Source organism: Halichoerus grypus, chromosome 2 (assembly GCF_964656455.1).
Source record: "Halichoerus grypus chromosome 2, mHalGry1.hap1.1, whole genome shotgun sequence".
Taxonomy (NCBI): Eukaryota; Metazoa; Chordata; class Mammalia; order Carnivora; family Phocidae; genus Halichoerus; species Halichoerus grypus.
Window position 1 is genome coordinate 141,209,854 of NC_135713.1, and position 27,295 is coordinate 141,237,148.

General features: G+C 41.8%; 1 protein-coding gene across 3 annotated transcripts in view; it reads left to right on the forward strand.

Annotated features, from left to right (window-relative positions):
• Nucleotides 1-26,331, forward strand: part of LOC118538398 (E3 ubiquitin-protein ligase TRIM36) — a 37,646-nt gene extending 11,315 nt beyond the window's left edge. For 2 of the 3 annotated variants that reach the window (XM_036096321.2, XM_036096322.2), the window contains 8 exons: nt 56-381; nt 3,444-3,590; nt 9,286-9,381; nt 12,268-12,521; nt 12,754-12,878; nt 18,953-19,243; nt 21,989-22,286; nt 24,292-26,331. In XM_036096321.2, coding sequence (XP_035952214.1) covers nt 56-381; nt 3,444-3,590; nt 9,286-9,381; nt 12,268-12,521; nt 12,754-12,878; nt 18,953-19,243; nt 21,989-22,286; nt 24,292-24,646 — 1,892 coding nt within the window. In that variant the 3' untranslated portion in view covers nt 24,647-26,331. The remainder of the gene's footprint in view (nt 1-55; nt 382-3,443; nt 3,591-9,285; nt 9,382-12,267; nt 12,522-12,753; nt 12,879-18,952; nt 19,244-21,988; nt 22,287-24,291) is intronic. The other variant, XM_078067610.1, reaches the window with a different exon arrangement.
• The last annotated feature ends 964 nt before the right edge of the window (nt 26,332-27,295 follow it).

Below are 27,295 nucleotides of genomic sequence, written 5' to 3' on the forward strand. Positions count from 1 at the left end.
TCAGTCTGTTCGTTTTCCTACTGACATAACTAAACAAGGACTTCCAATTACACAGGCTGGAAGCGCGGTTCCCTGACCCCTAGGACAACCACTTTTCCTTGCCCCGGCTGTGAGCACGATGTGGATCTGGGAGAACGAGGAATCAGTGGTCTCTTTCGCAATTTCACTTTGGAAACTATTGTCGAGAGGTACCGGCAGGCCGCAAGGGCGGCCACGGCCATCATGTGTGACCTGTGTAAGCCGCCACCCCAGGAGTCCACCAAGAGCTGCATGGACTGTAGTGCGAGCTACTGCAATGAGTGCTTCAAGATTTACCACCCTTGGGGTACGGTGAAAGCTCAGCACGAGTATGTGGGTCCAACCACTAACTTTAGGCCCAAGGTAAGGCAAGTTTTGATTGAGTTAGAATAGTCATATTGCAAAAGGAATTATTACGTGTCCGGAGCTTGACAGCAAGAATGGAAAGAACTTGAAAAGCCTATATAAGAGGGCCTCCCCGCCCCGCTGGCCTATTTGGTTGAGCGTGCGACTCGATCTCGGGGTTGTGAGTTCAAGCCCCACGTTGAGCGTAGAGCTTACTTTTAATTAATTAATTAATTAATTGGATGGTTCATGAATATAGAAGCCTATGTTTAGTTCGTTAAAAGAAAATGAGAACATTAAAAAAAAAGTCCGTACAAGAAATGAAGGCCTGGTATCTGGAGTTACTTCGTATGTGGCTGTACACCCCCACACGGCCTAACGGCGGTATTCTGGATCGCTGTGTAACACATACGTCGTGTCACACACGAACGCTCGTTGGGATTCCTCTGCAAACAGGACAGGCTGAGTCATCTCAGAGGTACTCTCTTAAGATCGAAACGGTTGTGAAGTTCAAACGCTTTGTGCTTTAATGTGATAAACCCGTAGTTGTCTAAAAGATTTGACTGGGAAACGTTTTTCTGACGTTTTTAGTTAGCTAACCTTGTGCTGGGGATAAATAACAGTAAGTACAGCCTAAGGTTCTGAAGCTTGTGGTATAACGTTTATATAATATCTGAAGTGGAATTAGCATTTCTTAAATACTCTGGGTAATCTCTCTAATAATGCCCAGAAAACCTTTATGCACTATTGTTTGCTCTGCTTTGTGACCAAAAAGCAGAATGATGTTTGGCTATCCTCATTTATACTGCTTTCTGATTGAGACAGATTTAAAAAGAAAAAAACCCAATAGATTCTTTTGATTAAAGTTCTTATTCCTTCCAGTTTAGTAACTTGTGTGAGTATGAAAATCTGTTTACATTCTTGAGCATAAAACTTTGCTCTCACTTTAATTTGTAGTAGAAAAATGGGGGACACCTGGGTGACTCAGTTGGTTAAGTGTCTGACCATTTATCTCAGCTCAGGTCTTGATCTCAGGGTCTTGAGTTTGAGCCCTACGTTGGGCTCCATGGTGGGCGTAGAGCCTACTTAAAAAAAAAAAATAGGAAAAAAAAAAAATCCCAAAAGTTATCTTGAAACTATGAGCTGAGTATTTCTTAATTTTTTTTTTTTTTTAAGTAAGCTTTATGTTCATCGTGGGGCTCGAACTCACTAACCATGAGATCACGCGTCACGTGCTTTACTGACTGAGCCCGCTGGGCTCCCCTCTGACATCATTCTCAGTAGTGCAGGACTGGTAGATTAAAACAAAAACAATCTGTGCTTCCAGCTTTGACTCTTCAAACTGGGTCAGTGTGGCGATAGATTTATCAAAGAGTTTTTAATCCCCTATTATGTTCCTTATCTCATTTTAAATGCGCCAGGTCACAGACTCTTAAAAATTTATGACTTCAACTTGGGGCTTTAATGTCTCTTTTAGAAGATTAATTAAGTTGATTAATACTATTCCATTATGAAAGAACCTATGATTATTAAATGAATTATATTAGACTTGGGTTTTTATAATTTAAAACACATGAAGTCTCGAGTAAAATTTTTTGCATATAAGTTGCAGACTTATTCTACTTACAAATACAATAAAAGATTGGTAAGAGAGAACTGAAGAGGTAGGGGTAGGTTATATTGAGGAAAATACTGTTTTCCTTAAATTACAGTGTTATGCCATATAGTAAAATTCTACAAACTTGTCCCTTATGGAATATTTGCGTCTAACTTTGAGTTCTTACCATCCTTCCTTGTAGAAAGCCAGGTTTTATATTTTGTTAAAATGTAATGAAATGTAATGGCTTTGAAAACTAACGTAACATTGTGTGTTAACTATGCTGGAATTAAAATAATAACAAAGAAATAAATGTAGTGGTTTTGAGAATGTAGGAACTTGGACATGCTGGAAATTTTGAATTTTTTTCCAGTTGTTTTTCTCCTGGTCCTGCACATTGGTATTAGGACTTTTCATATTGGACATTTTCTTTATGTCTTGATATTATCAAACCAGTTGTGATTGCTGGAAGTCGGAACTGTTGGAGCCACGGACGACTTTTTGATTTCATTGACACACTAGTCTACACACTAGTCTAAAGGCATCTCCTCTTTCTTGCAAATGTGAAACCAGTTATTTCATGTACAATTTCAGACATACCTATGGTGATAGTTTATAGAGTAAATAAGAAGGTAGAAACTTTGGCGCCTGGGTGGCTCAGTTGGTTAAGCGACTGCCTTCGGCTCAGGTCATGGTCCTGGAGTCCCGGGATCGAGTCCCACATCAGGCTCCCTGCTCAGCAGGGAGTCTGCTTCTCCCTCTCATGCTCTCGTCTCTCGTTCTCTCTCTCTCAAATAAATAAATAAAATCTTTAAAAAAAAAAAAAAAAAAAAAGAAGGTAGAAACTTAAATCAGAAAAACACAGTCCAAAAAAAAAAAAAGAGAAAGAAACACAGTTCTAATTTGGTCAACGTGTACATGATTAATATGTAAAAGCAAACATCTGGAAGCTTGTATCAGAAAGTGTTTCAAGACTCCTTAGTTAGCAGATTGCTTTTTTTTTTAAAGATTTTAAGTAATCTCTATACCCCATGTGCAGCTCAAGCTCACAAGCCCCAGATCGAGTTGCATGCTCTACCAACTGAGCCAGCCAAGCGCCCCCTTAGTAGCGCATTTCTTAAGAGGATGGTGAGAGGCCCTGGGTCCCATGAGTTATTTGTTATGGTACCTTACAAAAATATTGGTCGTGTCATTCAGATTTGCCAGTCAGTGTGGCCAGAGGGCCTTTCTGGCTGGATTCAGAGAGTAAGTCTGATAGGAATGAAATTATCACCACCTTAACACCAAGTTTTAGTGGCAATAACATCTGCATATTTAATCAATTGTTTGAACCCTCAATTTGAAAAAGTAATTCTAATACATCAAATGCTTTTACACTTTTATTCATTTAAATGGCTTTATTTAGTGATTTTGTAAAGCACGTCTTTGTGTATCCTGCAAACTCTGAGAACCCTTAATTACACCTTTGTTCTGCACTCAATAGATTTTAATGTGCCCAGAACATGAAACGGAGAGAATAAACATGTACTGTGAGTTATGTCGGAGGCCAGTTTGTCATCTCTGTAAGTTGGGCGGTAATCATTCCAATCACCGGGTGACCACCATGAGCAGTGCCTACAAAACCTTAAAGGTAGGATTTGTGTGTTTGGGGAACTAACTTTTGAGTCTTTTATAACTTTGGTTTTACTTTATGCCTTTAACTTTGTCTTTATAAAATCATGGCTTGCCGTGTGGTCTTGTTTTACTGAAACGAGTCAACAACGTAAAGGGTCCCTCAGTGATCCAGTACAAGGTGGTTAGTGTGTTTGAGTCGGCAGTCCTTGGTCATACTGATGGGCTAGCTCTGAAGAAAGAGGGATGAAGGCCACGCCATGATGATCCCCATGTGAGCCTGGTGCCTGCAGTTGAGTGTGTGTGTGTGACAATGACACGCCTGTTGAGTGTGTGCGTGGAAATGGCACGCCTGTTGAGTGTGTGCGTGGAAATGACACGCCTGTTGAGTGTGTGCGTGGAAATGACACGCCTGTTGAGTGTTGGGGGAATGGCACGCCTGTTGAGTGTTGGGGGAATGGCACGCCTGTTGAGTGTGTGCGTGGAAATGACACGCCTGTTGAGTGTGTGCGTGGAAATGGCACGCCTGTTGAGTGTTGGGGGAATGGCACGCCTGTTGAGTGTTGGGGGAATGGCACGCCTGTTGAGTGTGTGTGGAAATGGCACACCTGTTGAGTGTGTGTGTGGGAATGCCACACCTTGAAGGACGGTAGCCATGTTAAGACACTTGATTCCTGTTGCTTGTGTGTAGAAATAGTGGAAACTATTTACAATAAGGGTCTGGTGGGACCCTTACCAGCTAAAACTGAGTTACTTCCTGTCTCTGAACCTTATACATGGACCTTTGAAAACTCTCAGACTTGACTGATAATCTGCAGCAAGGTAGGCAATGGTATGATGCTATTTTTTGTTTTACTCTTTTTTCTTTCAAATGATATCTTCATTCGTAAATCCACCACCCATTTTAATTAGTTTCCTTTCTACCTTTAACAATATGTACATGCCTTTGGGGCCTAGATCTAATTCTTATTTATCCACACAGCTTTATCTTTTGCATTTGATTTGTCTATCACGTGAGCTCAGTCTTTCTTCTATTTGAAAAGGTGGATTATGGGTATAATCGTTTTGTTGTCCTGGTCTGCTAATTCTGCCATCTGTCATTGCTAGGTCAGTTTTGTAAGTTTTACCTTGTTGGGCAGTGGATCTTCTGTGCCCTACAGATATTCTTGAGTTTTCTTCTAATGTGTGATTAAGTTACCTCAGAACAGTTTGTTGCTTTTGGGTCTTGCTTTAGGCTTAGTTAGGACAGAGTAGCATTTAATTCTCTTACCAGACTATTCTTCTCATTTACTCTTCTCAATGACTTTTGGATTTTGAGTTTTGTGAGGTTTTTTGAGAGGTTTTTAATTTGTTGTTTGTTTGTTTATTTAGTTTGGTGCGTCACGGGCAGCATTCCCAGACTGGTGTGAGCTCCTGGAATTGTTCCTTGTAATCCTCTTGGGTGATCCTTTCCCTGGCCTCTGAAAGCTTCCTCACACATGGGAATTGGTCAGTACTCTGCTGAATAAGCCAGAGGAACCCTTGGTACATTCTCCAGAGTTCTGTCATTTTCTGTTCTTGGGGATTTTGCTTTACAAACTCTGGTCTCCCTGGACTCTTGGTTTCGTCTCTTCAGCTCCTGGGAGACCCTGGATCCACCTGAGTTCTCCTCTGCCCTGGGCCTTGGAGGACACCGGGTCTAGACAGGATGGTGGTCACAAACATGGGCCCATCTTGTTTCCCCTCTCTCCATGTCCAGCGTCTTGGGAGCCATTTTATATTCTGTTAGGTTTTAAGATTTTTTTCAGGTCGGAGAATCAATCCAGTCTTTGTTACTCGTCTGTGCCCCCCAGTGGCATTACCTTTGTTTGCTAATTAAATTTAACTTTTTATTTTTTTAAGATATTATTTATTTGACAGAGAGAGAAAGCGGAAGTAGGCAGAGTGCTAGACAGAGGTGGAGGGAGAAGCAGACTCCCCGCTGAGCAGGGAGCCTGATGCGGGGCTCGATCCCAGGACCCTGGGATCATGACCTGAGCCGAAGGCAGATGCTTTTTACCCGACTGAGCTACCCAGGCGCCCCTGTTATAGAGAGCGTTGCAAGAACAGAAGAAAGATGAGCGTCACAGTGGTGTCACCTAGTCCACCTGACTGCTGCTGTTTGTTGAAAGGACTGAAGCTGGGGCCAGGCTTCCCATCTGCCTCTGTTCGATCTGGCTTCTAATACTGGTCGACTGTGTGGTAGTGTCTGGCCTCTCCTTGGAATTTCTACCAAGCTATGTAATTGAGGGTGCCCTTCCAGTTGCGGAAAGTGCTGACGCTTTCTGGTGAACTGGCCTAAATAGTGAATAATGGAGAGGAATGGTCCTGTCCTGTTGGCTGGCAGTCTTCTGTTCTTCTGTTGGGGTGAGACGTGTATTTTTTGTTTTGTTTTTGTTTTTGCTTCCACATAACCTCATTCCTCCTGGTAATCCCCGGATAGAAAGACACCTGCCTACGTGGACATACGCTGCAGATGGCGTGGTTCCATTTCTTTTGTAGCTTGCCTTTGTTTATTGACCTCGCTTTTCCAGCAATATGGAGCCCTTCCCACCTTCCAACACAGGAAACCATGTTCACGCTCTCCTCTGACCAGTTTGGACTGCTAAGCCTTCGGAATCCTGCTTTGCCCTGAACAAGGCCGCGCCATTGGGTATTTATTGTCTCTTCCTCGCCTCATCTCAACACCCTTCTTCTCCCAACTTTGGGTGTTAGTGGGTTTTCTAGGACTTTTTCAACTTCTCACACAACTGTACCGTTTTTCATTAAGGAGGGTTGGTTGTAGGGCACCTGGATGGCTCAGTTGGTTAAGCGTCTGCCTTCAGCTCAGGTCATGATCCCAGGGTTCTGGGATTGAGCCCACATCCGGCTCCCTGCTCATCAGGGAGTCTGCTGCTCCCTCTCACTCTGCCGCTCCCCCGCTCATGGTCTCTCGCGCACGTGCTCTCTCCCTCAAATAAATAAAAAATCTTAAAAAAAAAAAAAAAAGGAGGGTTGGTTGTTAGCTCATCCTTCTTCATTTGTGTACTTTCTGGTAGTTTGTGCACAGTTTACTGAGGACTATTTCCTGAGGAGTTTTTCCTACTTTTATTTTTTCTTTATTTCCATAAATTTCTAGGAGGGAGTTAATGGTCTTGTTCATGTGCGGTTATCTCTTCTGGAAGGGGTGGCTTTGTGATTTTAATCATAATTGAAAGATTGGAAACTAGGACTTAGAAAAGTAGAAAATGTACACATCCCAATACCAGTCCCCATTGAATGAGAAAGTAATACTGCTTTTGTATTTCTGGGGTATGTGAAATTTGTGGTGAATACAATATTACCCTATTTTCTGAAGTCATTTGGCACTTGACTAAGATGTATCATTCTATACTTTTTCTTCCCATCATTTTATCCTAACATTTTCAGACATGTAGCAAAGCTGATAACAACTTTAAGGTGATATGCCCTAAGGGGACAGGGACCATATTGGTTATACGTTACTCTCCTAGCCTACTCCCATGAAAGATATTCAGTGTGATTGTTGAATGAATTTCTCTCCCTTTTTCTCTCCCTTCTCCCTTGTTTTGTGGACTAATGTTTCTCTGGGTACCTTTGACCCGTGACCTGATTAAAAGCAGGAGAGAGTGGTTCTCAAACTTTGATGGGTGTTAGGATCACCTGGAACACTTGGTACACACCACAGAGGCCAAGACCTGCCCTCCTCGAGGGCCTCTGTGGTCCCGATTAGCTCTCAGGAGACTGATGCACACCAGCTTTTGAGAACCACTGTTCTAGGGGAAGGCTTTGGAGCAAATTCGGCATCCTTGAGCAGTTAGCCTCTGGTCAGTTCCTAAAGAACTGGGGCCCTAATGTAGCTAAAGGATTTAAAACATTCCCCCATTAGATGTATTTCCTGAAGGTAGGAGCCATGTCTTTTTACATTGTCCTTTTCAGTGTCTAGGATTGGTGTCTGGTGCTTATACTTTTTGGAGGCCTATGAATAAATGGACACACTGATTATTGGTTAACGCATGTCAACGTATCACAGGCTGCCTCGTTTTGAGGGGCCAGAGAGGACTCGAGATAAAGTCTGTAGTTGGCCGGAGACTTTGGCTAAGCATTCCTGCTCCCTGCGAGTGAACCCTGGCGCTCTTTGACTTTCGACCATCCTTTCTTCTCCAGCCTGTCTTGCACTCCCAATGTAAGCTGTCCTACCACTAAGTCCTACTTCAGGCGAAATGGCCCCCTTCTTCCCTTCGCTGCTGTAGCGACAAAGGAGTATGACCACCTGCACCCCTCACTGTGGTCCCAGCACAGGCCTGCCGGGACGGTATGGGAGGAACTCCTCTCCCTTGCAGCCTGGTGCTGAGGAAGCACCTGTCAGCCTGTGGAATCGTGGTCAGTGTGCTGAGCAGTGAGGAACCTTCCAGCTCAGCTACTGACTGTGTGATATTTGCACTCAGTGAGCTTTGGTTTCCTCATCTGTAAAACATTGGATCAAGACACAAGATTTCATGTCTCTCCTTGACTCCCTGCAGGTTCTTTCTGGTCCCATCCTGTCCTTAGCCCTCAGAAATCTTACTCCTCTAGCTCATGGGTCCTTCTTCTGTCCCTCCAGTGAGCCTTCAAGCCATCAAGGAAACTCAGTGTGTCTGATTGCTGGGTGTTCCAAGGAATTAAAGACGGGTCCTGCCATAGGCCTGCCGTATTAATTTCAACATACGTTCTCTTACCTTATTACGTGGTCTAAGTGAGCAAAGAGGAAAACGATAAAGGCAGGAGACTGACTTCTTGAATTCCAGAAGTTAGATCTCTGGTCCTCTTCTTTTCTTACCCACCCTTTCATTCGGGGCAGCCGTGATTGAGAAATGCTCAGATCCGCTTGTCACGGCTCCAGCTTGGGTGGAGTTTTCTGGATGACGTTCTTCTTATTTAGACTGCATACGTTTGTCTCTTATAACTTTGTACCCCATGGTGCTTCAAGGGGTTTTTGGTTTGGTTTTTAATATACTTCAGTCATACATACTATTTTTTCTGGGTTAAATTAGGGATCTCACCAAAACCTATGATGTTATCTCTATGGTAAGCAGAGAGTAACTACTTTATAAATACTTTAGTAAGCTCTGGGAGCTTAATGAGCTCTGTTTTTATAAATCTATATTATTATGTATGTGTAATTTAATGAATAGTCTTGGCTAGGCTGCGAAGGTCATTTTGGAGGGGTCTCTGTTGCTTTTTGGGTCTTTGTGTGTATGTGTGTGTGTGTGTGTGTGAGAGAGAGAGAGAGAGAGAGAGAGAGAGAGGGAATGAATGATAAAATCTGATGGAAGACAATCCTATTTGAATTGCTGTTTTTCTATTTACTTAGAAACCTGGGGAGGAAGACCGGGGAACAATGAAGAGACAACAAAAATGTATTATTTATGTATTCTGGTTTTTTGACTAATCTGAGCATCACTGCCTTGTTCTTTTATTCAGCCTGCTTCTCATCTCTCATAGATCCGTGGGCCTCTGTGCTCAAGGCCAGTAACTGTTTACCCTGGGTTAATAACGAGAATCCTTAGGGTTGGTTTTACTGCCTGTTCATCATAGGCTAAAGAATTGTGTGTAAAAATATAATAAGAGGACAGAAGGAAGGAAGGAAGGAAGGAAGATAGATCTGCAAAGCCTTTGTTAAACTTCTGCTTATTTGTATTACTGATATATTCTAACAGGAAAAGCTTTCAAAGGATATTGATTACCTTATTGGCAAGGAGAGCCAGGTGAAGAGTCAAATTTCTGAACTAAACTTGCTAATGAAAGAAACAGAGGTAAGTGATAAAGTGGTTTACGTATTTTTATTTCTCCATCTAGAGAATTTATTCATTCATAAAATCTGGAAGGTAGTAAATGAGTTGGGAGTACAAAGTTGTGTTAGATTTCACCCCTGCTTTTATGGGACTAGGAAAACCAGTATAAAAAACAGGTTCTAATGTGTGATCAGTGCCCGAGAGAGGTGGTGATTAAATGCTACTGAAACACAGGGGGAAAGAATGACTGACCCTTTACGTGGGCAGTTTTGATCTCAGAAGTAGTAACATAAAGTAAATTTTGGAATTTTTAACAATTATCTGTATTTTACGAAATTAACAGATTGCTTTTGAAGTATGTACTATATGTTGACTTAAAATGCGCTATTCCCAAGTATATACCTGAGACATGTTCACCAAAAGACATACATTGGAATGTTCATGGCTGCAATCAAACAGCTACAAAGTGGAAACTACCCAAGTATCCCTCAGCAGTGGAATATAATCAGCCTTAAGCATGAATAGCTGCAACTAGATGCAACAGTGTAGCTAAATCTTGCAATAATATTGAAAGAAAGATGCTGGAGCAAAAGGGTACAAACTCTGTGACCCCCTTATAAAAAGTACCAACAAAGGTGAAACTGTTAGAACTCAGGAGAGGCATTGTTGAAAGGTGGGGGAGGGGAAGGATGGGTGTCTGGAAAGATTGACGTCTGGGGTCTGGGTAATGTTCCTTTGCTTAATCTGGATGAGGGTTACATGGGTGTATTTGCAAAGATTCGTCTGTCTCCACACTCATATATTTTTCTGTGTGTATATTATACTTCAATAAAAAAATGGAGAAAATCGATAGCATTTAAAAAATACGATAGAAGAGGATAGGACTGGGTTGTTTTAAAATTCCAAATATTCTTCATTGATTTGGATGTGTTTCTCTTCTCTAGTTGAAATAAATTGAAGAGCCATTATTCCTGATCACTTTTAGAAGTTATGATGAAATAGAAAAATACCCTGGCTAGTATGAGACTGTTAATTTCTTGAAATTTCATTTTCCAAAATGGGTAAAAAAAATTGAGACATTATGCAAATTAGCACCAGATAACCAGCACTGCTTTTGTTTTTAATACTCTTTTTCTGATACTCACTAATTGCATTTACCACCCTAGTAAATTGTTCTTCCATGTACTTGAAAAGCGGGATTTTGTTTTTCTCCTTTTTGTCTGATGACCCACTCTCTCAGTGCTGGATCATCCCCCAGCCCTCTTGGCAGGTGATCACCTACATGGAGGAGTTTGCTCCAGAGATCGTATCTTGGGTCATTTTAGGTTTGTTTCACTCCTGGTCCTCAGTCATGCTGCCCTGACTTCTGAAATAAGGGAGCTCCAGCACCATTGCTGAGTTGTTGATTCACATCAAGTGTTCATGCAGACACTGAGTCCTTGGGATCCTGGAGAAATTACTTAGCTTCTCTGTGTCCCTTTGACCAAAGCTGCATTTGTGAGCTTATTAGCAAGAATCTCCTACACTGGAGAATTTGTCTGCATTCTTGACTTTTCCTCAGTGAGGACTGTGACACTGTTTTTTTTTTTCTGTAATTACAGTTAGCTGGGGAAAAACAAAAAAACCCTTTTTACCTATGTGGAATGATCTTTTGAATTTAAGGTTGCGATTTTTATCACTGAAATACTACCGAAATGTCACCACCCTCTGTCCCCCTTTCTTCCTTCCCTCCTGCCCACCCTTTATAAAAATTTTTGCCTGTTGGGTTTAGGAAACAGAGAAAGGAATCTGGAAAAAATTTCCTTTCATCAGAAATGTTGGCCAGAAGCCATTGGGAAGTGCACAATGCACTTCTTCCATATGTTGTCAGCTTTTAAGAATGTGTTTGAAGACATTTTTTTTTCTGTTGGCTGTTGCTTATGGGTCTGTAATGATGATTGCGTATGTGTGCTCTGCTGGTCTTATTTTCAAAGTCAAGTTGGTCCCTGATTTTATGGACATTCAGAATGTTTTGTAAGCACTACAGACAGGATCATTTTAGGACCAAGTAGAGGAAGAGCTGTGTGTGCAGTGAGTATAATAATTCTGTGTACAGACAGAGTATGTGCCGTTGTTGTGGGCATTTTATATACATAATATTTTTCAATCTTCAAAAAAACCCAAATCGACACCTGGGTGGCTCAGTCGGTTAAGCGTCTGCCCTCAGCTCAGGTCATGGAGCTCCTTGCTCGGCGGGGAGCCTGCTTATCCCTCTGCCGCTCCCCCTGCTTGTGCTCTGTCTCTCTCTCTCTCTCTCTCTGTCAAATAAATAAATAACAAAAAAAAAAACCCGTTAAAAAAAAAAACCCAAATGGTTTCTCTTATCCCCAGCTTTCAGAAGAGAAAAACTCAAAGACATACAGAAGTTAAATAATTTGCCTAAAGTCACACAGGATTTAATTCTAATTAAGTTATATTAATTTGAAGAGAAGAGTTACAGTTTTGGATCTTAGTAAAGGATGTCATCTTCCTGAGTTTCATGCTGCGATTTAAGTTTTCTTTAAAAAATTGGAAGACGGTAGAAAGGGTCAAAAGTTGCCTGAATTAGAAACTCCAGAATTGTATTGTACAGTGTCTTCGGTTAAATCAGTTAATTTCTGCCTCAGATGCCTTTGCATCCACGTTGAAGGTTGTTTCCTTATGGGATTATTTACTGCTGAACTCTGGAGATGAGAGTTTAAGGAGAATACAGTATCTTACGATCACAAAGTATGTCTAAGAGTTGGCGATCATTCCTCGCTAAGTGTACTCGATGCCAGATTATTGTTCTGAAAATGTCAGAGTCGGACAAAATTAAATTTTGGTTATTTTGAGAAAAGACATTTGGATTTAGCAGATGAGGTAACACTTTCACTTGTTTTATAATAGTGTAACGGAGAGAGAGCAAAAGAAGAAGCAATCACACATTTTGAGAAGCTCTTTGAAATCCTAGAAGAGAGGAAATCATCTGTTTTGAAAGCGATTGATGCTTCTAAGAAGCTAAGACTAGACAAATTTCAGACTCAAGTGGAGGAATATCAGGGGCTTCTAGAGAACAACGGGCTGGTGGGATATGCCCAAGAAGTGCTTAAGGAGACGGATCAGTCCTGTTTCGTACAGACAGCGAAACAGCTCCACCTCAGGTACGTTGCTTTGAATTTAGAATCTCCTTGGCAGCGACCTTCAGTGCCGCTCTGTTTCACCTTGAGCTCTCGGGGTTCCTAATGCAGTGCTCTGCAGAGACCCCCTTGCTGCACTCTTAACTGGAACCTTGAGCGACGTGGTGTTTTTTTGGTTTTTTTAATCACATTGCAGTTGTTTAGTCTGATGGGCCTTTTACGGAGTTGTTTTTATATAAACTCTGTCTGTCTGCAGAATACAGAAAGCTACGGAATCTTTGAAGAGCTTTAGACCCGCGGCTCAGACTTCTTTTGAAGACTATGTTGTTAATACATCTAAACAAACAGAACTGCTTGGAGAATTGTCCTTTTTCTCTAGTGGTAAGTTTCAGTGACGGGCAAAAGCTTCTTACTCTTGTAGTCGGAATTCACATTACATGGGAAAAATGCACTCTTCGGTTTGACAGTATGAAAAACCATGTTTTTCTGCAAAAGAGTATATATTCTGTTGGTTTGTGTGGTTTTTAAACATTGTATGGGTGGCTCAGTCGTTAAGCATCTGCCTTCGGCTCAGGTCATGTTCCCGGGGTCCTGGGATTGAGCCCCGCATCGGGCTCCTCACTCGGCGGGGAGCCTGCTTCTCCCTCTGCCTCTGCCCCTCCCTCTCCTGATGCGTGCGTGCACGCTCACTCTCTCTAATAAATCAATAAAATCTTTAAAAAAACGCATTGAATAAATGGCATCACATTGCATATGTATCCTTTCTGTGAATTGTTTTTCAAGAAAATGAAGTTTAAGATACTTGTTACTCACAAAGTTCTGGTTGAAAGCTATATTTTAGCTGTGTATAGTATTTCATTATATAAACCATTTCCCTACCGAGAGACAATTTGTTTCTGTTTTTTTCTCCATTGCTGTGTTGAACACCTTCGTCAGTGTTCACTTGTGCACACGTATGTGGGTTTCTCTAGGGCAGAAACCTAGAAATGATGTCTCCAGGCTAAAACTGACTCCAAGAGGTTTTAAGTGTTTACCTGGCTGTATTAATTAGTTTGTGAGGGCTGCCGAAACAAAATACCACAGACTGCCTGCCTTGAACAACAGAAATGTATTTTCTTCCAGTTCTGGAGGCTCAAAGTCTGAGATCAAGGTGTTGGCAGGGTTGGTTTCTTCTGAGGCTGTTCTCCTTGGCTTGCAGATGGCGGCCTTCCAGTGTCTTCACGTGGCCTTCCATCTACACGTCTGTCTAAATTTCTACTTATAAGGACACCAGTCATGCTAGTCATTGTGGATTAGTTCCCATCTTAATGACTTCATTTTAACTTAATTACCTATACTCTTTCTCCAAATAAAGTCACAATCTGAGGTACCGGGGGTTAGAACTTCAGCATGCGAATTTTGGGGCCATAACACGCGCTTACGATTGTGTTTTGCTGTTCCCCATTGCGGAGGTCTTCCTTTCCTTTTTCCCTTCTTGCCTGGTTCGTATCCCCCCCCCCGCCCCCCCACCCCTGGTTTCTCTTCTAGTGCTGGTGAACAGTTCAATCCTTAGAATGGAATACTTATGGATTGATGACTGTATAAGGATGTATGTGTGGATTTGTACTCATCTGGAGGAAATTTGTCTTGTTTGAAGTTACAAATTCTAGGGGTTCCTGGGTGGGTGGCTTAGTACAGCATCCGACTCGATCTTAGGTCTTGACCTCAGAGTTGTGAGTTCAAGTCTCACATTGGGCCTGGAGCCTACCTAAAAACAAGAAAAAAAATTAAAGTTAAAAACTCTGAAGGATTATTACCACGACCTGCTTTCTTTCAAATCTATATCTGAATCTCCTTTCAGATATGTGCTTATCTTTTTTTTTTAAAAAGATTTATTTATTTATTTATTTTTAGAGCGTTTATTTATTTATTTATTTTTAGAGTGAGAGAGTGCACGCGAGTTGGGGGGGAAGGGGGAGAGGGAGAGAGGGAAAGAGTCCTTAAGCAGACTTTTCGCTTCGTGTAGAGCGTGACGTGGGGCTCAATCCCAGGGCTCAATCCCTGAGATCATGACCTGAGCCTAAATCAAGAGTCGGACACTTAACTGACTGAGCCACCCAGGCACCTGAATATGTGCTTATTTTATTATAACGATCTTCTTTTTCCAAATATGTATTTGTTACTCTTTCAAATGCTAATTCTACTTCAGGTACTATAGTCTCCCTTTTTCCAAAACGTATACTTGAATTGTTTTTCATATACATGCTAGTTTACTTAGGAGAACAAGGTCCTCTCATCCCTGGGGGTCCCAAAACAGTCCTTGGAAAGATGATGTTGAAGGTTGGTAATCTTGGATTGGACCTAACAAAGAACCAAGTGTAGAGGATGGGTGACCATGGAAGGTTGTTACCCAGCTTCTGACTGATGGATGGTCTCATTGTTTCCTGCATGCACATTTTTTTAGTAAGCTATGTTTCAAAAAAAGAAAAGAAAGGGGTATGGGGTGGAGTATGTACTACTCATGTAATTTTGCCCCCCAAAATGTATTTTGAATGACTTTCCAGATCTCATACGGCTGTGTAACATTCGGTTGCATGAACGGACCATACACAGACATGCGTCTACGTTGCTTATATATATCTGGGGGAGGCCAAGAGGGGGACTTTTATGTTCACTTCATCTACTTCTCTGATTTGATGTAAATGTGTGTTATGTGCGTGTGTGACTTTTATAGCTTATCCTAAGCACTTAAGCTTACTGGAATTTCTTCTATGGAAGGGATTCTGCATATGCACAAAGGATTAGCTGTGATACTTTTGTATCATAGTTTTTATGAAAAACTGGAAACCCGTTTCTGAAAATTGTTAAATGTTGATACAGCCATGGAGTGAAATGCCAGTGGGAGAAAAATACTGGCAGGATCTGTACAAAATTATTGTAGTGATTATCTTTGAGTTACTTAAAGTGTCTTTTATGTAGTTTCTGATTCTCTTACAAAAAATACTATGTATCATATTTTCAGATCTTCATTTTATAACACCTTGACTCTTAAGCAAAACAAGTTTTTGTGTTTTTTTTTCATGATGGAGTTATAATGTGTACCTTGTGCTTGGCTGAAGACGTGGTCTTGGAAGATCACTTATAAATTGAACTTTTATTGTATGTGGTGAGGTGAGTGGATTCAATATGTGATGAAGTTTGAGAGTTTTAAGGTACTTTGTCACTCCTTAATTTGTTTCCCCATTTTGATTCTTTTTGCCCTAACTGATCTCTCCACTTTCAGGCAAAGCACATCTGACAATAAGTATCTGTAGCCCAGAAATGATTTTCCTGGTAAAATTTGTTGAGTTGCCAGTTCTGCTCATAACTTTAACATATGACATTTAAAAAAAAAACAAAACCTATGGGCGCCTGGGTGGCTCAGTTGGTTAAGCGACTGCCTTCGGCTCAGGTCATGATCCTGGAGTCCCTGGATCGAGTCCCACATCAGGCTCTCTGCTCGGCAGGGAGTCTGCTTCTCCCTCTGACCTTCCCGACCCTCCCCCCTCTCATGTGCTCTCTCTCTCAGTCTCTCTCTCAAATAAATAAATAAAATCTTTAAAAAAAAAAAAAAACCTTTTTTTTTTTGAGTAATCCCTCCCCCCAAGGTGGGGCTTGAACTCCGAACCCTGAGATCAAGAGTCGCACGCTCTTTCGACTGAGCCTGCCTGGTGCCCCTCACGTGTGACATTGGAATTCCTTCTTAAATGTACCTAATATGCCTTCACATTGTTGGGTGGTGAGGAAGCCTAAAGACATTTGTAAAATGCTGTAGACGTCCGTACATTGTAGTACGAGTCGAAGCAGTGATCTAGTGGGAGTTGATAGGTTTGGAGGAAAGTCGGTGTGCTGCCTTGTTAGGCAAAGTTAGATACTTGTTTTATATTTGGCAGCAGGAATTCTCACAGCATTGACTGCCTGTGTGATTCTATGGAACTCGTGTCCAAAGTAGTGGTTGGTGTGGATTTTTGCTTTGGATTCACGTGAGTTTTGTCATTTAATATCTGTGTGATTGTATTTTTTATTTATTTTTTAAATTTTATTTATTTGAGAGAGAGAGAGAGAGAGCACAAGCAGGGGGAGTGGGAGAGGGAGAAGCAGACTCCCCACTGAGCAGGGAGCCCCACCAGGAGGATCCTGGGATCATGACCCGAGCCGAAGGCAGACGCTCAACTGACCGAGCCACCCAGGCATCCCTCACAACGCTGCTTTTCAACAGCATTCCCCAAAAATGGTCTTTTCACGCCATAGATATCTTTTAGGAATGATCAGAATATCTTCAAATACACGATTGTACCGGGGGAATCATAAATAGTATGTTCACCTGCTATTACTTGCCTCTAATGTCCAAAGCCAAACTGGAAGAGGTACATGAATCACTTGAGGTAGAATTCAGACAGATAAAAATTAACTCTAGATGCTGAGAGACCAAGATCATAGGGCCCAGGTGTCTTTCTTTGTTATCACGTAACAAGGAGCCGGCGCTCATAACACGCAGAGGAAAAGATCTCAGGTAGTCCGTGTTAGTCCGAGTCAAGCATCAGCTTCGCAGGGAAACTTAGTTCAGCGTGGATTTCTCGGGCTGCTCCAGGAGCAGGGACGGACTGGCTAATTAAGAAGCCACAGCACGTGTTAAAGGCGTGCGGCTCACCTGGGGACCTGGTTAACATGCAGGTTTTAATTGAGCAGGGCTGAGCGGGGACTGGAGCGCCTGCATGGCTAACCAGCTCCAGCTGAGGCCAAGGCGGCTGATCCCCGGCTCACCGCGTAGGCTTTAGCTGGGCTTTCAGATGCCTAAGGGACCTGGGATCGGAGGTACCAGAGCAGAATTGGTTTGCGGTGAAAATGGAGCCGGCTCGACTGGAATGGGAGCCGTGCTCCAAGGTAGGCCTCCTGAGATTTACAGGTAAGGGCCAAGTTTTCTTTTACTGCAGTTTTGAAAGCTTGGGCATTAGGCAAACATTTAATTGAAACTCCCCACGTTCTGTGTCGTATGGTATAAATGTTGAGGCTTCCAAAAGAACGCAGAGGTTCTCGGACTCTTCAGCTCTTTAAGGAAATCAGCCAATTCTCAGCATGTGTCTTTCGGAATGTGAATAGAATTTGCTTGATCCTGACCCGTGGTCCCCGAGGATACTAGAATGTGTTAGTTGCAAAATGTGCCCACAGCTTAAAAGACTTGCCTCGATAAAGGTCGATCATTTCAGAAGTTGGCCGTGTATTGACTGCTGTGTTCCAGAAACTAGGCTAACTGCGTATCAGAGACCTTATTTGAATTCTCCAACATTGCTAAGGACAGTGTATCATTTGTTAAAAAACAAAATCCAGGGGCGCCTGGGTGGCTCAGTAGTTAAGCGTCTGCCTTCGGCTCAGGTCATGATCCCTGGGTCCTGGGATCGAGTCCCGCATCGGGCTCCCTGCTCAGTGGGGAGCCTGCTTCTCCCTCTGACCCTCTCCCCTCTCATGCTGTTTCTCTGTCTCTCTCTCTTTCTCTCAAGTAAATAAATAAATAAAATCTTAAAAAAAAAAATCTTTATTGCTTATTCTTTTTCTTTTTTCTTTTCTTTTTTTTTTTTTTAAGATTTTTTATTTATGGGCGCCTGAGTGGCTCAGTCGTTAAGCGTCTGCCTTCGGCTCAGGTCATGATCTCAGGGTCCTGGGATCGGGCCCCGCATCGGGCTCCCTGCTCAGCGGGAAGCCCGCTTCTCCCTCTCCCACTCCCCCTGCTTGCGTTCCTTCTCTTGCTGTGTCTCTCTCTGTCAAATAAATAAATAAAATCTTAAAAAAAAAAAAGATTATTTATTTATTTGACAGCGAGCACAAGCAGGGGGGAGGGGCAGAGGGAGAGGGAGAAGCAGGACTCGATCCCAGGACCCTGAGATCATGACCTGAGCCAAAGGCAGATGCTTAACAACTGAGCCACCCAGGCGCCCATGCTTAATTCTTTTTCATTTTCAATTTTATGGTAGGAGCACTTACCTCGAGATCTGTTCTCTTAAATTCTAAGTGTGGAACACAGCAGCATTGATTCTGAGTGTGATGTTGTACTGAGATCTCCTTCTTCGTCTTACTTGACTGATATTTCATGCCTCTTGATTAATAACTGCCCACTGCTCCCTCCCCCAGCCCCGGCAGCCAGCATTCCAGTGTCTGATTTTGTGAACTCGGCTCTTGGAGATTCCTCGTAGAAGTGGGATCGCGTTGTCAGCGTATGTCTCTGGTCTCTGGCGTATTTCAGCTTGTGTGTCCACAGGCCCGTCCGTGTTGTTGTACGTTGCCGGAATTCCTCTTTTCCTTATACACAGCATTACAGACTTAGAAAATTCTTGGACCGGACAGACATCATTGAAGTTTCGTCGGTACATCATTTTTATTGAGGAACATAGAGGTTCTGAAAGATCGATATTTTAACATCTTTTGTTTCTTGATGCTTTCAGGCATAGACGTGCCAGAGATCAATGAGGAACAGAGCAAAATGTATAACAATGCTCTGATCAACTGGTACCATCCCGAGAAGGATAAAGCGGATAGCTATGTTCTTGAATATCGGAAGATTAACAGAGATGAAGAAATGCTGTCTTGGAACGAGATTGAAGTGTGTGGCACGAGCAGAGTCATCTCAGACCTGGAGAGCAATTGTAACTATGCTTTCCGAGTCAGAGCCTACAAGGGTTCGGTCTGCAGCCCTTGCAGCAGGGAGCTGATCCTCCATACCCCTCCAGCTCCAGGTATTGTGAATACTGGGACTCAGAAAGTCTTAGAGTCGGAAGAGACCTTGATAAAAAATAACCTAGCCAGCATCTCTGTCTAGATCCACGTTGAAACCAGCTCTCGTTTAAAAAAAAAAAAAAAAATTCTAGAAAATAGGCTCCATCCCCAGCTAGGATTTAGAAATAGACTGAATACATGAATTTCATCAGGTAGTCTGGGAACGGGATTAGAGTTTGGCCTGACATCAGATACAGAAAAACATGACATTGAGTGAGCAGGGCTATTAATTTGAGATTAAAATGGCATAGATGCTACCTTACAAGTTTTAAACAGTAGAGTTCTGTGTTTTTGATAAGTTTATAGAAATCTCTGTAACAGGGGTGCCTGGGTGGCTCAGTCAGTTAAAAAGCGTCTGCCTGGGGCGCCTGGGTGGCTCAGTCGTTGGGCGTCTGCCTTCAGCTCAGATCGTGATCCCCGGGTCCTGGGATCGAGTCCCACATCGGGCTCCCTGCTCAGCGGGAACCACCTTCTCCCCCTCCCCCTCCTCTCCTGCTCTCTCTTTCGCTCTATCTCTATCTCAAATAAATAAATAAAATCTAAAAAAAAAAAAGCTCTACAACATAGTTCTAGGTAGATTTTTTTTAAAAAAATTATTGTTATAATATATCATTGATTAACCTCCTTCTGACTTGTCCAGATTTTCTAACTCAGTGATTCCCGGCAGGCGGGGTTGGAGGGTGTATAGTAGAACCACATGGTAGCTGCCCCCTCCCCCAAAAGCTCCCCTTCCCAGCCCCCTCGCCCACCTTCCGAGGCAGAAACCACTGCTGCCCCTTACAGTAGAGCACCTGTAGATTTTTATAGAGTGAGAATCACCAGGTTAGATGCTCCCTGCAGCGTCTCCGTGGACAACACGGTTTCAGAACCAAACTTGTGCTCCTTGTGCTTAGCAGGAAAACCTTCTGGCCTGTTGGTCACTGCCTTCGAGCTTCCTCCAGTTGGTTTCCAGACCCCACTGCCGCCACCAGATTGCAGTGGCTCATGTGCCCGGATTTCGTACACTATTGTCTTTCCTTCCTCTTTTGTCCGAAGTGTACTCGCCACTACTTTCAGGCCCATTGTGGCCAATTTAAAAAAAATTAGAATACAAATACAAATCAGGGTTGGCTAGCATTGTTCTTCTTGAATTTGAATAAAATCCAACAGAGAGTGTGGGGATGGATTTGTAAGTGTTAAGTGATATTTTACCATTTATGTAGTTTCCCCTTTCTTTTCTTGTCTCTCTGACTGAAAGTGGAATTAAAAAGAAACCTGGAAGTAGCTGCAGTTTTCGGTGATGTGGTGGACGGGGAAGGAAGCAAGGACATGTTCCAAGTTGTCTTTTTTTTTTTTTAAGATTTTATTTTTAAGTAATCTCAACACCCGATGTGGGGCTTGAACTCACAACCTCGAGATCAAGAGTCGCTCGCTCCGCTGACTGAGCCTGCCAGGTGCCCCCAAAATTGACTTGCTTTTTTCTGAGAGAAGCTGTGTGAATGGGGTGACCCATCAAATATATTTTGCAAACTGGGAGACTATTGAGATCCACTGGAAGCAGGAATGATCACAACAGGATAGTAGACATTACCAGGAAGAGTGGTCAGCCTATAAATGGAGAATGGCTTTAGCTTGCTACTAGACATTTTTTTTTTTTATTGTGGTATATGATACAGTAAAAAGTGATCATTTTAAACATTTTTAAGGGTACAGGTCAGTGACATTAAGTACATCCACACTGTTGTGCGGCCACCACCACTCACATCTCTGGAACATCTTTGTTTTTTCCACATGAAATTCTGTGCCCATTAAACACGAACTCCCATTCCTCCTTCCCACAGAGCCTGGGAACCTCTTTTCTACTTTCTGCCTTTGTGAATTGCCTGTACCTCATAGAAGGGGATTGGTCTAATCCTTCCGTGCCTGGCGTATTTGGGGCTTCATCCTTGTTGTAGCATGTACCAGAATTGCCTTGCTTTTTTTAGGCTGAATACTATTCCACTGTATGGATAGACCACATTTTCTGTATCCATTCATGTGTTGATGGACATTTGAATTGTTTCCACTTTGGGGCTAACAGCCAATGCTCATGTATTTGAGTTGATAGAGACTTAGGAGAGTGGCATTATGTCCATCCTGTAGTTGAGGAAATTAAAGGTTCAGTTAAACTCCATTTAAATCCTTGAGCAGGGATTAAAACTCTCATCTCTCTAAAGCCAAAACGTTCCCTTTTTTTTTTTTTAAACATCGTGCACTGTGTCTCATGTCTGCCATACTGATGGATAAGGAAGAGCCCCTACTAAAATTGCTAATATTTTACACATTTATAAAATGTGGAATACATGTTGAGGAAAATGTACAGGTAATTATGAAAATGTACAGTCCCTTACTTTAAGGAGAACAGGGACAGATCCGGTAGTGTGAAAACGTTTAGAAGAGATCTGCTCTATCTGTTGCAAGGAACCCCACTCATAGGTTTTCTCATCCACTTAAAATGCTTCCTTCTGCCTTTTGACTTTTCTCAAGATGTTCTGGTGTAGAGAATTTCCTGGAAGTGATTTCCCCATCAGGGAGTTGGTTTGTCCCAGTTTATCGAGGGTAGTGTGAACCATTCCTCTTCACGGGTCATTTCGGTCATTTCTGGTTCAAAACCCGATCGGATTTAACCGCCAATTACAGAAATGCTAACACGTAGTCATCAGACTAATTTCAAGCTCTCTTTGCAGTTTTCAGTTTCCTCTTTGATGAAAAATGTGGCTATAATAATGAACACCTCTTGCTGAACTTGAAGAGAGACCGCGTAGAGAGCAGAGCTGGGTTTAATCTCCTGCTCGCCGCGGAGCGCATCCAAGTAGGTCATTACGCAAGCCTGGACTACATCATTGGAGATGTTGGAATTACCAAGGGGAAGCACTTCTGGGCCTTCCGTGTGGAGCCGTATTCATACCTGGTCAAAGCAGGAGTAGCTTCCAGTGATAAACTACAGGAATGGCTCCGTTCTCCCCGTGATGCCGTTAGCCCAAGGTAGGTTCTTCTACTGATCTAGAACTCGAGAGTCCTTTTACAAGTAAACATCCTTGTTGAGCAAGACAAGCCCGGAAATCCCCTTGGGTCTACTTAACACAGATGGAGTGCGTTCCTTAGACTCTGGGGCTTTGGCTAAGGAAAGGGGTCCAGTTGTCTTGTAGTCCCACGGTGAGTAATGAGACTTCGCAGTTCATTTCTGGTGCCATGAAGAAATAAGCCTGTTTTGGATACCTCTCGACTGTGCTTTGCAGTTTAAAATTTTGAAAGGTTTTCATATCCATCACCTTACTTCTGTGATGATAAGCATTACTCACATGTATGGTGAAATGCTTCTAATTGCCATACTTCCAAATTGATACAACGTTGTTCTTTTGTTACGAGACATGATTTTTTTAAACTCCCTTGTAAAGACTTTACAAAATTGGGTCATGGGACACAGGTTTCCACATCCAAGAATTCTTTCTTTCTTCCTTTCTTTCTTTCTTTTTTTTTTTTTTTTTTAAGATTTTATTTATTTATTTGACAGAGAGATACACAGCGAGAGAGGGAACGCAAGCAGGGGGAGTGGGAGAGGGAGAAGCGGAGCCTGATGTGAAGCTCGATCCCAGGACTCTGGGATTGTGACCTGAGCCGAAGGCAGATGCCTAACCCACTGAGCCACCTAGGTGTCCCTCAATAATCGATCTCCTAAGAAACTGGAATTCTTGGGGTACCTGGGTGGCTCAGTCAGTTAAAAAGCATCTGCCTGGGGCGCCTGGGTGGCTCAGTCTTTGGGCGTCTGCCTTCAGCTCAGGTCATGATCCCAGGGTCCTGGGATCGAGCCCCTCATCGGGCTCCCTGGTCCACAGGAAGCCTGCTTCTCCCTCTCCCACTCCCCCTGCTTGTGTTCCCTCTCTCGCTGTATCTCTCTCTGACAAATAAACAAAATCTTTAAAAGAAAAAGAGATCGATTATTGAACCGAGATTGTATGGTTTCGTTGTATTAGATGGCATAAGGTCTACTAGTCCACACAGATCATTTTTGACCCCATCATTGTGTGAACAGAATCCCAAATGAATAATCTGAGTTAATAGGAAAAGCTTTTTGCACAAGGGTGAGAAATTGACAAAACGATGAAAATTGTAATTGGGACATGGTCAGTTAAACACAGTACCATAGACCTAGAATATTGATAGAGTATTGGTATTAATGTGTAAAAAGCTTGTAACATAAAAAATATTAGAAGTGAGAAAACCCGATTAAAAGCGTCCATGTAATGTAATCACAAATATATAAAAAGTGAATTATGCATAGGAAGAAAATGGAAGGACCTTTGTATCAAAAATGTATATAAACTGCTCCTGTTTTATACTTGTGGGAAAAAAAACCTTCGTGCTTGCTTACCTCATAGATCCATGTAGAAATCCCAATCCAGAAAGAGGGTTCTTAGGACCATGAAACATGACTTTTTCTCCTGCATTGTTTTGCAGTGCCCATGTATTTTACTTTAGTTTGGTAATTCCTTGCATTAGGGCACACGTCTTGGTTTTATATATATTTTTTTACATATGATTATGTGCTGTGAATATTTAATCTACGACAGTTCCCTTCAGTTTTCTTCCCCCACTTTATTATTTAAGTAATCTCTACACCCAATGTGGGGCTCGAACTCATGAGCCCGAAACCAAGAGTCTGAGCCAGCTAGGCACCCCTCCCCCACTTCAGTTTTGATAGGCCAAAGTCCTGAGTTATTTTACAGGTTTTTATTATTTTTCTCATCTGCATGTATATATAGATGTTTTATGATATTTCGTGACACAGAATTTGGGGCTGAGTCTCTGGTACCATTCTAAATGGCAGTGTGTAGTCGTCATGTTTTTAATTGATCTTTGTTTTAATAGAAAGTTTTTGATGTATGGTTTAATTTTAAAGCAATGTATAGCATCTTGTGACAACGTTTTGAGGCCAGCCGAAGGCCTGTGGCTGGCGACCCAGCTCAGACTGTCGTGTGTTGTGTTCTAGATACGAGCAAGACAGCGGCCATGACAGTGGAAGCGAAGATGCGTGCTTTGATTCCTCACAGCCGTTCACATTGGTCACCATAGGCATGAAGAAGTTCTTCATCCCCAAGTCCGCCACTTCTGCCAACGAACCTGAGAACAGAGTTCTCCCCATGCCCACAAGCATAGGGGTTTTCCTTGACTGTGATAAAGGCAGAGTGGCTTTCTTTGACATGGATCACATGAAATGTCTTTACGAGCGCCAGGTGGACTGCTCGCACACCATGTACCCAGCATTTGCATTAACGGGCGGTGGAGGAATTCAGCTTGAGGAACCCATCTCGGCAAAATACCTAGAATACCAAGAGCACATGTAGTTTAAGCATCAGTGACTTAAGGTGGAAAAGGGAAGCGGAATAATGCCTTGGTGTTAACCTTCGTAACTAATTACATATCATCTAAGTAGTCCGTGGCCACACTTGTTTTTGTGTGTGTTTCTTCTTAAATCGGAAAACCTAAACAATCCTGCCTCGTCCGTATGGTCGTCCTGACTTGCACAAGCCAGGGGAGAGTAGAGACCCTCTCTCCTGGTTAACTCTCAAATGGTTAACTCTATAACTGGATTGTGTTTCTTTTTTTACGAACAGGAAATCTAATTTATTTATGTCAGCCCTGTTGCTGATACTTATATTTCTTTTTGGGGGGGGGGATACAAAAGTATTATGTTTCTTTTGTGTTTGGTTTTTCATTTTGTATCATGTTTGTCTTAAGAGATTTTTTAGATGCCTTATGGGTGGGAATTCGTACTTAGCCTTGTGTCTCGCATGTTTTTCATAGGAAAACAAAAGTATGGATAGGTAAAAAGGCCATAGAAATGGTAGTATATTTAAATGGAAAATTATGTATTTTGAGGTGTATAATGGATATTCAGAGTATATTCCCTGGAAAATGAATACTGCTTTTTGTTTTCTTTTAAGACTACAAATTGTATTTTTAAGGATATTTTGAAGAGTTCCTTTAGCTGTAATGTCCACATCTGCATGTGTAGTTAAACATCGTTTTTTGTTTTTGTTTTTGTTTTTTTGCAGAGAACACAGAGTTCTTGGCTAACACACGAAACTTTTCATGTAAAATTTGTCTTCAATTTTTCTTACTCTATGAAAGTATCTGAGCTTATAGCAAATAATTTATTTTTCACAAATATTAGTGACGATTCACTGATATTTGGCATATTTGTTCTTTTCCTCTCTTATCGTGTCCTATGATTTTATGATTTTCATTTTTTGGCACTGATACTATATATCAGATTGTCCTGGCTTATGTTTACATGTTTGGAAAGTTCATGATTTATTTTTAATGTCATTAAATTATTCTAAAATATGGAGTAACTGGTCAGTTGGATGTTATTTTCTATGGCCCATTGTTTGGTAATAAGCATTTGTAAAGGTAAGTAAAAGACAAATTTAGTTGTTAGGAATAATAACGAAAATCATAGTGACTGTGTGTACCCTTTTAAAAGTTCTTTTGATTTGTAGAATTAATATTTTAGTTGAAATTTTACATTCATTTTTGAAAGGTGCCTTTTACTTAGATGTTTTTTATTTAAACTGCTTATTTTTTAGAAGTTAAAATGTTCAGAAGCTAGACTGCTATACATTGTAGCACTCATGATTTTGAAAGGCTTTTGACCTATTTTGATAGACCAACCAAAACCTTAGGCCTTATCTGGTTTCCTTGTTTGTTTGTTTTTAATATATATTTCTAAGTGGAAGTCTGTTCTTCAGGCTGGTGGCATCAAATTAGCTTTTTTATCCCCAACCCAAGTAGGAGATACTGTGGCGAAATTCAGTGTTGAGTAGACTTTGTTACTTTCCCACCGATGAATAGCACTTTACGACATAGGCTGAACTAAACACATCCGCAGTGTTCCGTGGACCATTGTGCATGAAGGCTGCTCACGTCACCTGTGTGGTAAGGTTTGAGTCTCAAGCCTGTGTAAGCACATATCCTGTAGACATTTTAAACACAAAGCTTTAACAGGAATAGGGAAGGCGCGTAAAACCTTGTATAGTTGTATAGAAATCGTTCTGGATTTCGTTTTTAATAAAAATTGAAATAAGTGTAATTATTGAACTGCATCCTGGGAATTCTCTGTATTTATGTGGAAAATGGAGACAAATTGTTGATAAGAGATGTTCAGCTGAATATATTGACTCAGAGCTAAGGTTTTACATGAAGTTGTTTTGGGCATGTACTTAACTAGCTCTAATTCTTGTCGAAGTGATCATTAGAAAAGCTTAACATGAAACTAGTTTACCTCAGCTAATTGATCAGATTGTCTCCTATTCCTTTTCTGCTCCATAATCAGATTTTGATCAGAAGACTGTTCTTTAGTTCACATTCATATTCTTGGGCCATCAGGCTCTAGGAGTTGTGTGTCACAATGAATTGTTACTCATGCTTGATGGGTCTTCATTTAAAAAAAAAAAAAAATCAATTCCAGGCTATCCCCGTGATACTGTGTAATAACTTAATTCTCATATTCGCAGTTGCTTTCGGGAAAGTAGTAGGACTCAGAGCTATCTCTGAGGCATTGAATACACTCTGGGTCGTCGTCTGATTAGACCCTGGGAGTGTGTCCCACGTGGGAACATCATCAGTCCTGGCCTTCCTACAGAAAGCAGAGAACCAAGCATTAAAGGCAAGAATCTGCGTAAGAAATTACGTTCGACCAGAAGGTGTGCATTCACTTTAGAGGATGTTTACCGTCTTGTTAATGGCGATTAACATCCTGAGAATTGATTCTTAGGACTCTCTTGCTTCGACAAATAAACCTGAAGGAATTTAGTTACGTTTTTGATTGGGAACCCAGCTCATTTATTTACAGAACGTTTTTAACTCCGCTGTTTCTGAGACATTGAGCTGTTGTACTGGGTGTAAGGTGACCAAGACCGCCCAGCCAGGTTCCTGCTCTTAGGAGCTTCCTTTTGAGGAAATGGAAAGTGCTGGAGAGTGTTTGAGGAGGG